General features: G+C 60.1%; 1 protein-coding gene across 1 annotated transcript in view; it reads left to right on the forward strand.

Annotated features, from left to right (window-relative positions):
- ARID1A (AT-rich interaction domain 1A) overlaps positions 1–15,315 on the forward strand; it is a 44,600-nt gene that overhangs the window by 12,913 nt on the left and 16,372 nt on the right. The window contains 3 exon segments of the mRNA XM_029080843.1: positions 7,516–7,740; positions 7,877–8,350; positions 8,760–8,876. Coding sequence (XP_028936676.1) covers positions 7,516–7,740; positions 7,877–8,350; positions 8,760–8,876 — 816 coding nt within the window.

Here is a 15,315-nt window from a genome sequence, read left to right on the forward strand (position 1 = left end):
TCCATCATCTCTTCGGTCCACTCGTGTTTCTTTCTACCCGTCACGGGACTTGGGCTTGACTCCGTTTGCTCCCCCCGTGCGGGGGTGGAGGAGGGTTTGGGTGGGACTCAGATGGCAGGGGGTTCCTGGGGGAGAAATGGCCCAGCGCCAGAAGCTGGCACTGGAGCACCAGGTCTGCCCTTCTGCCTCCAAGCGGGCATCGATGTCCCCCGTCAGTCTGCCTTGCAGAGTCTCTGTGTGGGTGGGCCACAGGATGTTTTAGACTGCAGGCTTGTTGTGGGCAGGGAATGTGTCTGTCTGTTATATTGTACTCCCAAGCGCTTAGTACAGTGATTTGTGCACAGTAAGGGCTCAGTAAATACGACTAAATGAATGTTTCACCATCCCTGGAGCTAATGGGCCGTGCTGGGGCCACGTCTGCCCGGGTCCCCTCCGGGCTGGAGATCGCGATGCCGATGTCCCAAATCGAGACGCTCCTGAGACCCAGCCGGGCACCTGGACCGGTGCTCTGAGAGCTGTTCTTGTATGTGAACCGGCTTTTCCGCGAGGACCCTCATGTGGCACGAGGGCCCACTTGAATCTTTTGCTCTGCCTGGGGCCCGTTCCCTTGGTGCCCGATTCCTTGGCCCGGCCTGGAGCATTGGGCAGCAGCACCCCAGGAGGATGTTGGCAGAGCGGTTTTAGGCAGAAATGGCTGACTTTGGGTGGGGGGCCCCCGGGGCCACTTCTAGGGTGTTCAACTCCAGCCAGCCGGTGTCCGGAGGTCGGTTGGCCATGGATGAGGCAGGCGGGGGCCAGGCTGGCATTCCCCACCACCTTCTCCGTTTTACAGATGGAATCAGGTTTTTTGTTTTTTTTCCTGACAGTATTTGTTAATAGCCATGTGCCAGGTGTTGGACTAAACGCTGGGTTAGAAGATAATCGGGTTGGATGCCGTACATATCCCAGGTGGGGCTCACACCTTTAATCCCCATTTTATGGATGAGGGAACTGAGGCCTAGTGAAGTGACTTCCCCAAAGTTACAGCAGAAAAGTGGCGGAGACGGGATTAGAGCCCAGGTACCCTGTCTCCCAGGCTCGTGTTTTTTTCAGTAGGCCAAGCTGCCTCTCGGTCGAGCCTCTTGACCTTCCGCCAACTCCGGCTCACGCGGCCGCTCTCTTGGGCTTAGTGGCGCTTAGAGAGAGTGTGGGCAGTTTGGAATTCCCACCAGCCGTTCCGGGGGGTGGCTGCTTCACGTCCTGAGGCCAGGACGCAGACTCTCCCCCACACCCCTCGTTCCCAACCTCGGCTTTTCAAGGAACGATTGGGTGAGCCCAGGGTGGGACCGGGAGAGAGGGGTTTGCCCGGGTTGCCAAGGTGAATCTGGATGTCATCTTGGGGTGACGATCCTGGGGAGGGGCCGATGGAGGGAGGTGGAACCAACCACGAGAGTGGGGCGTCCGCGTCTTGTAAACGCTTAGTGCGGCGCTCTGTCCACAGTAAGCGCTCAATAGATATGATTGAATAATTGTCAGTCAGTTGTATTTATTGAGTACTTGGAGCACTTGAGAGAGTACAATATGAGAATATAACAGACTCATTCGTTGCCCACCACGAGCTCACAGCCTAGAGGGGGCATCTTTCCCCAAACACTTTCTGGACGCCCGCTGGTGGCCGTCGTCTCCTGGTGGCCACCGCCCGCAGGGGCTTTGCTCTAGAGAGAGCCGGTCCGTGTCGCTGGAGGTGGGCTGTGGTGCCAGGGCGCGCGGGGTATATAAGCGGAGGGGTGTCAAACGGTGGCCCCGGTGCCAAAGATGGGCAGCCGTGAGGGGTGTCAAACAATGGCCTCAGTGCCAAAGATGGACAGCGGTGGTACTGGTGGTGCTGGAACCGATTGGTGCCCGCCACTGGTGGTGGTGGTGGTTGTGAGTCCTTAGCCGGCCGGTGGTTAGTTGTGATGGTCAGTGGCGGGTGCGCTCCAGGACAGTCTGTGGGTGCCGGCACCAGCCAGGCTTGTTGTGCCGTTGTGGAATCATCCTGACGTTGGCATGGTGTACCGGTTAAAACGCGGGCCTCGTAATCATAGGGTCATGGGTTCTAATCCTGCCTCCACTACTTGTCTGCCGTCTGCCTTGGGCAAGTGACTCGTGTGGGCCTCAGTTGCCTCATCTGAAAAACGGGGATTGAGAAAGTGAGCCCCACGTGGGACAGGGACGGTGTCCAACCCGATTTGCTCGTATTCACCTCAGCGCCTAGATCGGTGCCCGGCACATAGTACGTCTTTAACAGATGCCCCAGTAATTATTATTGTTGGGGAAAGCCGGGAGGCAAGTGATTGTGTGTTGAGCGGAGCCCTGGCTTTGCTCTCTCGGGGGAGGGGGGGTGGCGAGGGATCGTATCCGAACTGGATGGCACCGGGAGGCGTGACCGGGCACGTGGACCCAGCCGGTCCACGCTGCTCTCCGACCCCGGCGTGGCTCTGGGCGGGTCATCCCTCGGTCAGTCGATGTTATTTACTGAGCGTCTCGCTGCGGGCAGAGCACTGGACTGAGCCCGTGGGAGACCGTGAGACAGTTATCTCGTGTTTACAGTGCTTGGCTTTCAGCAAGCGCTTAACAAATACCACTATTATTATTAGTATTTGTAGTTGTAATAATAGCAGGTACCATCCCTGCCCTTGCGGAGCTGGAGGTTTAGTGTGTGTGGCGGGGAGGGGGAGGTATGAGGGGGCGGGGAGGCATTGGTGCCAAAACACTGAAGGCCGTCGGATTGGGAGGCTGTGAGTTTGCCTAGGTGGCCCGGAGCCTGGCGTGATCCCGTGGGTTTCAGGAGCGGGCTCTGATCTTAGAGAAACAGCCTGCCCTGGTGGCTAGAGCGCAGGGCTGGGGAGTCAGCGGACCTGGGTTCTAATCCCGGCTCCGCCACTCATCTCCTGTGTGACCTTGCGCAAGATACTTTGCTTCTCTGTGCTTCGGTTTCCTCATCTGTAAAATGGGGATTACGACTGTGAGCCCCATATGGGACAGAGATGTGTCCAACCTGATTAGCTTGTGTCTACCCCTGTGCTCAGAACAGTGCTGGACGCGTAGTAAGCGCTTAACAGATACCAGGGTTGTTATTGTTATTATCGTCGCTGTTATCTGATAGTCCCAAGGAGCCAGCAGCAGGGCACGGGACACCTAGGTGGGCTTGGACGTGACCGACTGGTTCGAGCCGAGGAGAGCCGCCACTGACCGTCGGACCCTTTGGTTCCCCCTGGGGAGCTGGTCAACCCCTGAAGATCTCCAGGAAATCTGACCCACTGAGCAGGCCGCTCAAATGCTAAGTTGGTGGGGGCCAGGGGTTAATAGTTATAATAATAACAACGGTATTAAGTGCTTACAGTGTGTCAAGCGTTGTACTAAGCACGGGTGAGATAGAAGATCATCAGGTTGGACACTGTCCGTGTCCCACAAGGGGCTAACAGTCTTGATTCCCCATTTTAAGGATGAGGGAATTGAGGCCCGGAGAAGTGAAGTGACTTGACCCGGGTAACACAGCGAACGAGTGGTGGAGGTGGGATTAGAACCCATGACCTTCTGACTCCCAGGTCTGTGGTCTGTGGCACGTGTGTGTGTATAGAGGGGACAGTTTAGTGACTGACAAGTCAGCAGTTGCCCCCTGCCAAGGAGTGAGCCGGGCGTCTTCCTTGTTGGAGTGGAGGGTCCTGAGGCTGAGCCTCGGCCGCCGGATGCATCCCTCCGCAGCGGTGCGTGCTGTCAAGGGGTGGCCGGTGGACATCAGGAAGAGAGGGCCGTGACGCCGTGCTGAGCGACCAGCAGCCAGCGGCCGGGCCCGTGGGCCGAGAGGGAGGAACGAGCAGAAGGGTCAGCTGGTCCGATTCCCCCTCCTCTTGCTGAGGGCGGGAGGGCCACGGGAAACCGGGCGCCCAGTCACGGGACCCTGTGCCCGTCCCCCCCGGCCGCCCATCCCGGGGCGGCTTCGCGCCTGGCGGCCACGTGGTTCTCACTGGGCCGGGCTGGCGGGCAGCGGACGGAGACCCGGCGAGGGCAAGCACGAGGGCGGGATCTGGTCCCGCTGGCCCCGTCCACCCCCCGCCCCCCCCACGCCCCCTCCCCCGCCTCCACCTCGCTGCTACGTCACCGGCACCACGCAGCCAGTCTCCGCTCGCACTGTTGGTGTCATTCATTCTGTGCCAAGACTGCTTTAAAAAACTCCCTTGGCCCCGGTTCAAACAGGAGTACAGCTGGGATGTGTTAGATTTTAGGCAGTCTGCCCTCAATTGGAGATGAGTTATAAATAGCCCGGCCGACTTCCTTAACTACCGCTCTCGGAGGTAAAATGCAGGTTAATTACTGTGGGAATCAATTAGGGGTTCTCTCGGTTAAAGAGCCAGGGACACTTTTTTTTTTTATTATTATTAAAAGGCGGACGGCAGGTCTGGCCGGGAACACGGCGGAGGCTCCGGGCGAGCCCCGGGTGTCTAATTAGCCGGCCGCGACCTCGGAGGCGGTTCCGGGCCCGCGGTGCGGACGGGGGTGGGGGGCTCGGGTCGGGCGGGCCCCCTGCAGGGGAGGGCCTGCTCCCCACCCCTTACCCGCTCCCTCCTCCCACCTGGACCCTGTGCGGGCTGGGCGGTAGCTGGGGTCTTCAGATCCAACTCTGCGGGGTCCAGCTGCAGCGGTGCCCGTCTGCCAGCCCGGCGCCCAGCTCTGCCCCTGGAGGGCCCAGTGATCTCGCCGGCGGCTTGGGCCACGGTGGGACGCCCGGGCCGGGAGAGCCAGAGTGGCTTCAGCGTGGGCCGCTGTCTGTGGTATGTGTTGAGAGCTTACTATGTGAGCTCCTTGTGGGCAGGGATTGTCTCTCTTTATTGATGTATTGTACTTTCCCAAGCACTTAGTATAGTGCTCTGCACACAGTAAGCCCTGAATACGTACGACTGAATGAATGCCATGCACCCTTCTAAGGGCCCGGGTAGATCCACGCTAATCAGGTTGGGCCCAGTCAGTGTCCCTCGTGGGGCTCACGGTCTCAATCCCCATTTTACAGATGAGAGAACTGAGGCACAGAAAAGTTAAATGACTTGCCCAAGGTCACAGTGCAGACAAGTGGCCGAGTTGATACGGCCTAGGAGTTGTTAGCGTTCTCCCTTGGGGCGGCAGGGCCCCCAGTTCAGGGGTGGCCCATGGCTCGCTTCCCTTGAGAGATGGTGTTTGCCTGCTCCCCGGTTTCCACCGGACAAGCCGGCCCGTTGTCCGTGTTTGTTGGCCCGGACCGAGTCGGGGTGCCAGTCTGCTTGGGGAGGGTGGCGGATGGGGTCTGCTCGGTGGCGGGGTGGGATCGATGGAGCTCTCGGGGCTTCTTCCCTCCGTTCCAGAACGGGGAGTCGGAGACGGGGCCGGAGGGGGGGTTTCCCTGATCCCGAGAGCGGCAGTCTTCTCTCAATTATGTGTGTCTGTGGCGCGCGAGCCCTCGCTTTAGAAGTGTAATCACAGTAATCTACTCCTGTGGTTTCCCGTGAAAGGGTTTCCCTCGCCACCCCCCTCCCCTCCCGCCCCCCACAAAGACCCATCTATCCCAGGGACCGATCTGCTGCTTCTCCTCCTCCTCCTGACTTCACAGGCAGGGAACATGTCACTTAGACTGTTGTAGTGTACTCTCCCAAGCACTTAAAACAGTGCTCTGCACCCAGAAAGCGCTCAGTAAATACGCTCGACTGACCGAGCACTCCAGTGCAGCCCCCCACATTTGGGCAAGTCATTTAACGTGTCTGTGCCTGTTATCTGTAAAACTGGGGTTAGGACTATGAGCCCCAAATGGGACCGGGACTGTGTCCAACCTGATGACCTGGTATTTACCCCAGGGCTTAGAGCAGTGCTGGTCACCTAGTAAGTGCTTAACAAATGCCATCATTATTATTATTATTCAGATGCCCTTCCTGGGTGGCCGGTTGGCCCCCAGCAGTGACCCGGGAGGGACACCCCGGTTCTTGGGAGCTTCTGAAGGGGAGTCAGCTTGGGTCAGAGTCTGTGATGGGGAGGCCGGCCATCTGCACGGGTGATGGGTTGGGTTGGCATAACGGTCCAAATCAGCGGCGGAGAAAGAAGCGTTCCTAACAGTGCTTTGCTGGGCCGTCTGGGGAGTGAGGAGGACGGGCCCTTCTGTAGCTTATATTCCTGGCTTCCATGCTACACTGTCAGTTTTTCAAGGTTAGGATCTCGTTCTAACTCTGCCGTACTCTCCTGAGCGCTTAGTACGGAGTGCTGCGTAAAAGAAACGCTCAATAAATACCGATGGAAGGGCCCGGCCCCTGGCCCTCAGAGCCCCACCTCAGACCCAAGAGATGTAATTTATTTCTATTAATGTCTGTCTCGCCCTTTAGACTGGAAGCTCATTGTGGCTGGGGAATGCGTCTGTTGTTATAGGGTACTCTCCTAGGCGTTTAGTACAGGGCGCTGCACACAGCAAGTACTCAATAAATACTATTGAATGAAAGGTGCATAGGCTGGTTGAGGTATTGCTGGAACGGTTTAAATGATGGTGGCTGAGGCTACGGAAGAAACTGCCTCTAAAACGTGGTGACAGACTGTGATCCTTGGAGGGTCTGTGCGTGTACCCCCCATTCCCCTCCTCCTGAGCCCCTCTTCTGGCAAGTGTTGGGGGGCTGAGTCGGCCTTGGAGAAGGGAGATGGAAGGAGGTGGAGGCGGAGGCGACCTGAGGCCAGGGTGGCCGGGCAAGGCCTCTGGCCAACATTACCCGGTGCCACTGGCCAAGTCGTGGCTTGGGATCTCCCCGACGGCCCTGAGGGGTGGTTTCTGGACCTGCTTGAAGTGGAGTGGGGCGTGTAATGGGGGCGGGCTGGGGGATTGGGGGCACGCTCGGCTCTCGGTCTCCATCCGACCTCTCTCTCTGCCTTTCCAACCTTTGATTTCCCCATCTCTGATGTCTCTGTCTCACTCAGGAGTCTGTGGGTTTGGCGATGTGTGGAAGGGTGGGCTACCCCTGGGTGTGTACTCTGCCTCTGCAGTCAACTCTGGGACCAGTTTGAAAATGGGGTCTCCACTCTCACTCCCCCTTCTCCCGATTCCCGTCGAGCTTGGGCATCGGCCAGATCGGCCTCCTCCGGCCTCGGTCCGGTCATTTGAGGCGGCAGCGGGGAGGGGAGGGTACCCGGTGCCTTGCGGCCAGTGGCTCGAGCCCACTGAGTGCTTGCCGTCGGCCCCAGCGGTAACCCGGGGTCTCCCCGAGGCCTTTCCTCGCCTGCCTCGGCACGGCCGCCGGGGTCTGCGCCCCCCCGTCTCAAGCCCAAGGCCGGTCCCGCCGGCTAAGGTGGGACGACTCCATTTTGGTACCGGGGTTCGGGTGTCCGGGTTTGCTGTGGGCATGGCTAGCCGGGCCTCAGAGAGCTGGGGGTGTAGGTTGGCCGTCTCCCCCGCCCCCTCCCCTAAGCCAGGAGGCGTCGAGGCTCCAGCCCCGGCCAGTGCTCCGGAGGAGGCCCCCGGAGCCCACGGTGATGGCTGTTTTTGTCTTCCAGCCCTCCAGCCCGATGGACCAGATGGGCAAGATGAGGCCACAGCCCTACGGCGGGAGTAACCCGTATTCACAGCAGCAGCCGCAGCAGGGGCCCCCCCAGGGCGGGGCCCAGCAGGGACACGGCTACCCCGGTCAGCCCTACGGCACCCAGGCGCCCCAGCGCTACCCGATGACCATGCAGGGACGGGCCCAGAGCGCCATGGGCGGCCTCTCGTACGCCCAGCAGGTAGCCAACCCACCATCCCTCGCCTCCGGGGTGGGCGGGGGCCGGTCGCGGGGGGCGGCGGGAGAGGGCGCAGGGGTGGCCCGACAGGAGTCGAAGGCCGGCGGCGGCATGACCCGGCGCCCGCTCTCCCGTGCAGCTGCAGCCGTACACCCAGCAGGGCCCCGGCGGGTACGGCCAGCAGGGCCAGGCGCCGTACTATAACCAGCAGAGCCCGCACCCGCAGCAGCCGCCGCAGCCGTATTCTCAGCCGCCGCCGCCGCCGTCCCAGCCTCCTTACCAGCCGCCGTCGCAGTCCCAGCCGCCGCAGCTGCAGTCCTCGCAGCCGCCGTACGGCCAGCAGCAGCCGCCCCAGCCTCCCCAGCCGCCCCATCAGCAGTCCCCGTCCCCCTACCCGCCGCCGCAGGCCGCCGCGCAGCAGCACCCTCAACAGGGCCAGCCCTCCTACTCGCAGCCACCGCAGCAGCAGCAGCAGGCCCAGTCCCCCTACCAGCAGCCGCAACAAGCGGCCGCCGCGGCGCTGGCGCAGCAGTCCGGGTACCCGGCGGCACAGGCGCAGCAGCCCCAGCCCCAGCCATCCGCCTACTCCCAGCAGCGCTTCCCTCCTCCGCAGGTAGGCCTTCCCCTGCCCCCCGCCCCCCGCCCCCCAGGGTCCGGGACTGACCGGTCTCTCTCGTCCAGACTGCCCCCAAACCCCCATTTTGACTCTGGGCAGAGCCGCCCACCGGCTTGAACGGACAGGTGGCCTCTTGGGCTGCGGAACGGGAGGTGGCCGGGAGCAGAAAGGGTCCAGCCAGGGCCCCGGATGCCGTGGCCACCGGTGGGGTCCGGTCTGGGGCAACAGGAGGCGGATTGGATGTGCCCGCTGTTACCCACCCTCTGACGTTGCTCCTCCTCGCGGTGATGCCCCCGTCCCCTCCCCCCAACCCCACAACCACCGACGACTCTGGTCCTTCCCCCCCGCTCGCGTGGCCCCTTGGCCAGGCCAACTCATCGGTCAGCCTCCTGTCATGGTCTTTCAGGAGCTGTCTCAGGACTCCTTTGGCTCCCAGGCGTCCTCTGCCCCTTCCATGGCTTCCAGTAAAGGAGGGCAAGACGACATGAGCCTCAGTCTCCAGTCGAGACCCTCCAGCCTGCCGGTGAGTGGGGCGCCGCCGTCGGGCCCGGGGAGGGTACCGGGCGGGCATCCGCGAGGGTGCCGTCGGGACCAGACGTGCCCTGAGAGGGTTTCGTGATGGCGGCTGGGGGAGCGGTGGCTTCCCCGGCCCTGGGTGGCCTTCTGTACCGGGCCAAAGTGGCTTCCAGGCTGGGAGCAGAACCTCCCTTGAGTCAACTTTGCAAGTCTTCTGATATAATTGTTTCTGCTCGAGCTTTTACTTGGGGGCCGAGCACTGTGTTAAGTCAGCCCTGGAGTAAATATGGGGTTATCAGATGGGACCAGTCCCTGTCCCCCATGGGGCTCACAGTCTTGAGGGTGGCTGATCGAGCAGGAATTTAGTCCCCGTTTTACAATTGAGACAACTGAGGCTCAGAGAAATGAGGTGACATGCCCAGGGTCTTGACATGCCCAGGGTCTCCACATGCCCAGGGTCTCCACCGCAGCAGGCAAGCGATGGAGACAGTAAAACCCAGGTTTCTGGACTCCCAGTCTTGCGGCCTCTCCATTAGGCCATGCTGCTTTCCTCCAGTAAATCCACCAGCTGGTGGGTCTGGTGGGACCAGAGCGGCGGGGTGGACTTGTCTTTGGCCATGTGGAGGAGAGCCCCAGTGCCCCTCAGGGGCACTGGGACCCTCCCCTCTTCCGCCTCTGCCTGCCTGCAGGAGTCGTGGCTGATGGTTGGAGCCTGCTGTACTTGGGGCTCCCGGCTGGGAGACTATTGAAATTCACGCCTTCCGGGGTGGCGGGAACTAATGCTTCATTTCCTCCAGAGGTCCCTGCCCCCTTCCACCTGTCCCTGACTTCCCTTTCCCTCTCCCGTTTGCTGCTTTTTGAGGAGTTGTGGAGGCCCCCCCCCCCCCAGCCTCTGCTCCTTTGGTCTACTATTCACACCTCTGCGGCCCTCGCTTGCATGACAATGGAGTGTCTCTGGAGATCACCACGCCCAGGCAGAGGGCCTAAGGCAGCCTGCTTGGCTCCCGGTCCTCTTCCAGTGAGCTGTGAGGGAGGCTGGGAACAGCCCGGTTGAGTTGATGTCTTTCCCCTGGGGATTCCCAATCTCTGGGTAGGTGGGAGCTGCTCTTTGCGACGGTGGTCGGGGAGAGGGAGGGTGGGCCGGGCAGGAGGCGGGGAAGAATATTTCAGTCAATCAGTTGTATTTACTGAGGGCTTACTGTGTGCAGAGCACTGTACTAAGCTCTTGGGAGAGGACAGCACAACGTAACGGACACCTTCCCTACCCACAGTGAGCTTACAGCCTAAAGGGGGAGTCAGATATTAATATAAATTACAGCTATATAGGTAAGTGGCGGGACCGGAGTGAGTAAAGGGAGCAATTCAGGGTGATGTAGAAGGGAGGGGGGAAAAAGGGAAATGAGGGGTTAGTCAGGGAAAGCCTCTTGGAGATGTGCCCTCACTAAGGCTTCCAAGCGGGGGAGAGTCATTGTCTGTCGGATATGAACAGGGAGGGCGTTCCAGGCCAGAGGCAGGACGTGGGCAAGAGGTCTGTGGCGAGATAGAAGAGATTGAGGTACAATGAGTAGGTTGGCATTAGAGGAGTGAAGTGTGTGGGCTGGGTCGTAGTAGAAAAGCAGCGACGAGAGTCCGGAGAGGGCAAGGGGATTGAGTGCTTTCAAGGCGACGGTGAGGAGTTTCTGTTTGACGCGGAGGTGGATGAGCAACCACTGAAGGTTCTTGGGGAGTGGGGAGACACAGACTGAACGTTTCTGTAGAAAAACGATCCAGGCAGCAGAATGGAGCGTGGACGGGAATGGGGAGAGATAGGAGGCCGGGAGATCAGCAGGAAGGCTGATACAGTAGTCAAGTCTGGATAGGATAAATTCGTGGATTATCACTGTAGCGGTTTGGAGAGGAGGGCGGCTTCCGAGGAACCACGGGGGTATCTAGTGTCGGTTGGTTTGGCCCGGGAGAGCTGGCCTGGACAGGGATCCCTTCTGCTGGGCCCAGACTGGGACGCCGCCCCCTCCCTCCGAAAAGGGTAAGCTCCCTGAGGGAGAGGGCCGTTCTTCTAGGGTTCTCTCCCAAGTGCTTAGGACAGTGCCCTGCCCACGGCGGGCACTCGCTAAATGCGATCTCCGGTTGGACACAGGGATCCCAAATAGGGAGACCAGGGCGCGCCTGTTGAGTCAGCGCACGGGGGCTGGTACACAGAGCAGGTTGGCCGGTTACTCCCCCAAGCCTGCTGAGGGCCAAGCAAGAGGACGTGGGTTTTCATTGAAAGCAGGAGAGATTTTTGGTCTGACACAAGGAAGAACTTCCAGTAATCAGAGCGATAGCGTTTATTGGGAGCTGGGGGATTCAGATTGAATGCTGTCTGTGGCTCACAGGGGGATCGTAGTCTAATCGAGAGACTGTTTTTATCCCCTTCTGGGCAGGGAGAGTGAGGCGTCTCTGTTCCCTGGGGAACTTTAAGGATTTGGTCGGTTTGTCGTTTGCTTGGAGGCAGGGGCTTGGACCGGTTGGCCTCTGGTCCCCAAGCGCTAACCGAGAGGTCTTCGGGCGAGAAGAGAGGCCGAGCGGCCACTCTAGGCACGTGGAGAAAGGCCCGTGCTGGGCTATGGCGGGCCCGAGTCGATCTCCTTCGCATCCTTAATGGTGCGGGGTGCAGAAAACCTAGGATTCTGCACCTGGCACAGCGTTTGTGTACCCCCCTTTCAGGGTTGTGTCCCTGGGTCCTTCAACTGGAGTTACTGGGGAAGGGGATCATGGCAAGCCACCCGGCTGTAGCCCTCCCCCGAATAGCATGATGTACTGGATAGAGCACGGACTGGGTTTTAATCCCAGCTCCACCACTTGTCTGCTCTCTGACTCTGGGCAAGTCTCTTCACTTCTCTGGGCCTCAGTTCCCTCATCTGTAAAGTGAGGATTGAGACTGTAAGCCCTACCTGGGACAGGGACTGTGTCCACCCTGATTTGCTACCTCAGGGCCTAGTATAGTGCCTTGCACATAGGAAGCACTTAACAAATACCACGATTATTATTAGCATTGCTTGATTTGAGCTTCATTCTCCCCTTGCCGGTGGGGGCGGCCCCCCCCCCCCCCCCCCAGGTGAGCTTGTCCTTCAGGGAAGATGGGGTATTTAAGTGCTTACTCTGTGCCAGGCACTGTTCTAAGATCTGGGGTAGATACAGGCTAATCCTGTCCCACGTTAGGCTGACGGCCTTAATACCCATTTTACAGATGAAGTAACAGAGCTAAAGAGAAATGAAGGGATTTGCCCAAGGTCACACAGCAGACAAGTGGTGGAGCTGGGATTAGAACCCGGGCCCTTGTGACTCCCAGGCTTGTGCTCTTTCCAGTAGGGCACATTGCTTCTCCCCATCTGAATTGTCAGTGGGCATGGTTAGATGCCCATGAGGACCCTGCCCACTACCCCGAGGTGGGGTTTTGAGGATGATGTCCCCCTCCTTCCCTCCACTGTTGGCTTGGCCACGGGTGTGGGCATTGCAGGTACCCTGTGAGGTCTCTGGAGCTGGACAGATGGGGCATTTGGCAGTAGACTGATCGTTGCCCTCTGGGGAGCAGGCTTCCTTGTGAATGGGGGGGACGAGCCACTCCCCCCCCCCCCCCGGCCTGCCACCCATTAATGGGAGGTGTGGTGTCCCTCGGCCTGGTAGCCCCAGTGGGTAGGATGGGGAGCTGAGCCGACAGTAATAATGTTGGTATTTGTTAAGCGCTTACTCTGTGCAGAGCACTGTTCTAAGTGCTGGGATAGAGTCATCAGGTTGTCCCACCTGAGGCTCTCAGTCTTAATCCCCATTTTCCAGGTGAGGTCACTGAGGCCCAGTAAAGTGACTTGCCCACAGTCACACAGCTAAGGGGCAGAGTCGGGCTTCGAACCCATGACCTCTGACTCCCAAGCCCGGGCTCTTTCCACTGAGCCATGTTTCTCCTCATAGAAATAATAATATATCTAATAATATAATAATGCTAATATAATAATACTTAGGGTATTTAAGTGCTTACTTTGTGCCAAGCACTGTGTGGAGCACTGGAGCGAACAAGGTAACGGGTTTGGACACACTCCCTGTCCCACGAGGGGCTCCAGTCTTAACGCCCATTTTACAGATGAGGGAGTTGAGGCCCAGAGAAGTGAAGTGACGTGCCCAAGGTCACCCAGCAGATAAAGTGGGGATTGGAACCCACGCCCCCTGACTGACCCCCAGGCCCGGGCCCTTGCCACTAGAGAAGCAGCATGACTCAGTGGAAAGAGCCCGGGCTTGGGAGTCAGAGGTCATGGGTTCGAATGCGGCCTCTGCCGCTTGTCAGCTGTGTGACCGTGGGCAAGACACTTCACTTCTCTGCGCCTCAGTTATCTGTAAAATGGGGATGAAGACAGGGAGCCTCACGTGGGACAACCTGATGACGCTGTATCTCCCCCAGCGCTTAGAACAGTGCCGTGCACCTAGTAAGCGCTTAACAAATAGCACCATTAGGCCCCGCCGCCTCAGGGCCTCGCCGCCCGCGTTCGTTGTCTCCCCCGCGCTCCTCAGGCCGCGCGCTTCCCGCCCCACCCCACCGCGCCCCCAGCGGCCGGCGGCGGGATCGCCCCGGCCGGAAGCCTCGGCCGCGCTGCCGGCCTGGGCGTGGCCTCCCCCCACCCCCCGCTGCCGCCTCGTGCGCATGCTCCCCCTCGCTCCCCCCCCCTCCCGTCCGTCCCCCCCTCGGGCCCGGCCGGCCAATGGGCAGCCGGCGGGCGGGTCACGTGGGCGTCCGGAGGCCGCGGGCGTCCTCGCGCTGGAGCGGAGGGAGCCAGGCCTCGCATTGGCCTATGCTCGTTCCGGGGCCCGCTTCCTGTTTCTATTCTAGTCGCAGGCCGCTGAGCCCCTGCTTCCTGCTTGCCTTTCCCCCTGGCAGTCAGTCCGCCTGGCTGTCTGTCTGGCTGTCTGTCGGTCGCCTCAGCCGGCTCCCTCCCTGTAGCCCCTCTTCTTTTCCCCCCAGCCCCACCCCTGCATCCACAGCGGCCTTGGCCCGGGCCGCCCTCGTGGCCGGGGGTGGGGTAGGGTGCCCCCTCCCGGGGCGGGGAGCAAAATGGAGGCCCAGCAGCTCATTATTGAATCAGGAAATTGCAAGAGAGCGCTCGCAAAGCCCGCACCACCAGAGCTCGCCCACGCCCGAGGCCCCGCTTCTGCAGCAGAAAAGCCCCCCTGGGGGCTTGGGGTTCTCTTTCCCAAGCCTCCCCCAGACCCCAGTTTGGAGGACCTGCTCTCCACCACCGTCCCCTCCCGCCATTTGTCCCGAGCGTGGCGGCCCGTGGCGGGAGGGTTTCTCCCCCTGGGTCTCGGTCCCGGGCAGGGCCACCCGTTGGGCGAGGCCGCCGGGACCGGCTAGGACGGCCAGGGGTGGTCATAATAGTAGTAGTGTTTGTGTTTGTTAAGTGCTTACTAGGTGCAGAGCACTGTTCTAAGCACTGGGGGAGATACAACGTCATCAGGTTGTCCCCCGTGAGGCTCACAGTCTTCATCCCCATTTTACAGATGAGGTCACTGAGGCGCAGCGACGTGGTGTCTTGCCCACAGTCACCCAGCTGACAAGTGGCAGAGCTGGGATTCGAACCCATGACCTCTGACTCCCAAGCCCGGGCTCTTTCCACTGAGCCACACTGCTTCTCTTGGAGAAGCTACTCTTGGTCATCTTGAAGGCACTGGGGGATGTCTGCGGGTGAAACTGCCGCACTGAGGTGCCCCCCCCCCCCCCCCCCCGCCCAAAACCGAGGTCCCCTTGGAAGGGCAGCCGTGTCAGTCTTCGGCCCGGGCGGTGACTTGTGGGGAAACCGAGGCTGCCCTCTGGGGCCCGATCACATCCCTGCTGGGATGCAGGTGATTAATTCCCGATTCTTCTTAATCGGGCCTTTATTCAGGAAGGAAGAGATCTCTTCAAGGGGCTGTTGAGTTTCCTGAAACGGGGAGAGGTGACTTTGCTAGTGATTGACTGTTCTGATGACCTCTGACCTCCGGGGCTAGCGATAGGCTGCGTCAAAGTGTGGAATGGGCCGGGTTGCCATGGAGATGCCTATTTTTTTTTCTCTTATCCATCCTCCCCTCACGTTCGTGCTTCCACGCCCTCCTGAAAGCTGGAGAGAATGGGAAGGTTTCCCCATGGCTTGGCTTGCCCGTTGACCGCCTGGGTTCCTGTATTAGCCATAGGACCTGAGGGCCTCTTCTTGGGCGTGTGGCCAGGCTGGGGTTTTGGAAGGGCATGAAGGAGCTGGCATCCGTGTCCTCTCGGGGAGCCCAAAGGTGCCTGCCCAGGGGATACCAACTTCAGCTGCCACAATAAGGGCAGGCGGGATCCAGCTTCTCTAGAGTTCGGGTACAAAGATGGCCCTAATGCATTTCACGCAAACGGGACGGATTTTTGATTGGCTCCCGGAGAGGCTTCCGCTGCCACCGGCTGCCGA

Source organism: Ornithorhynchus anatinus, chromosome 16 (genome assembly GCF_004115215.2).
Source record: "Ornithorhynchus anatinus isolate Pmale09 chromosome 16, mOrnAna1.pri.v4, whole genome shotgun sequence".
Lineage (NCBI taxonomy): Eukaryota > Metazoa > Chordata > Mammalia > Monotremata > Ornithorhynchidae > Ornithorhynchus > Ornithorhynchus anatinus.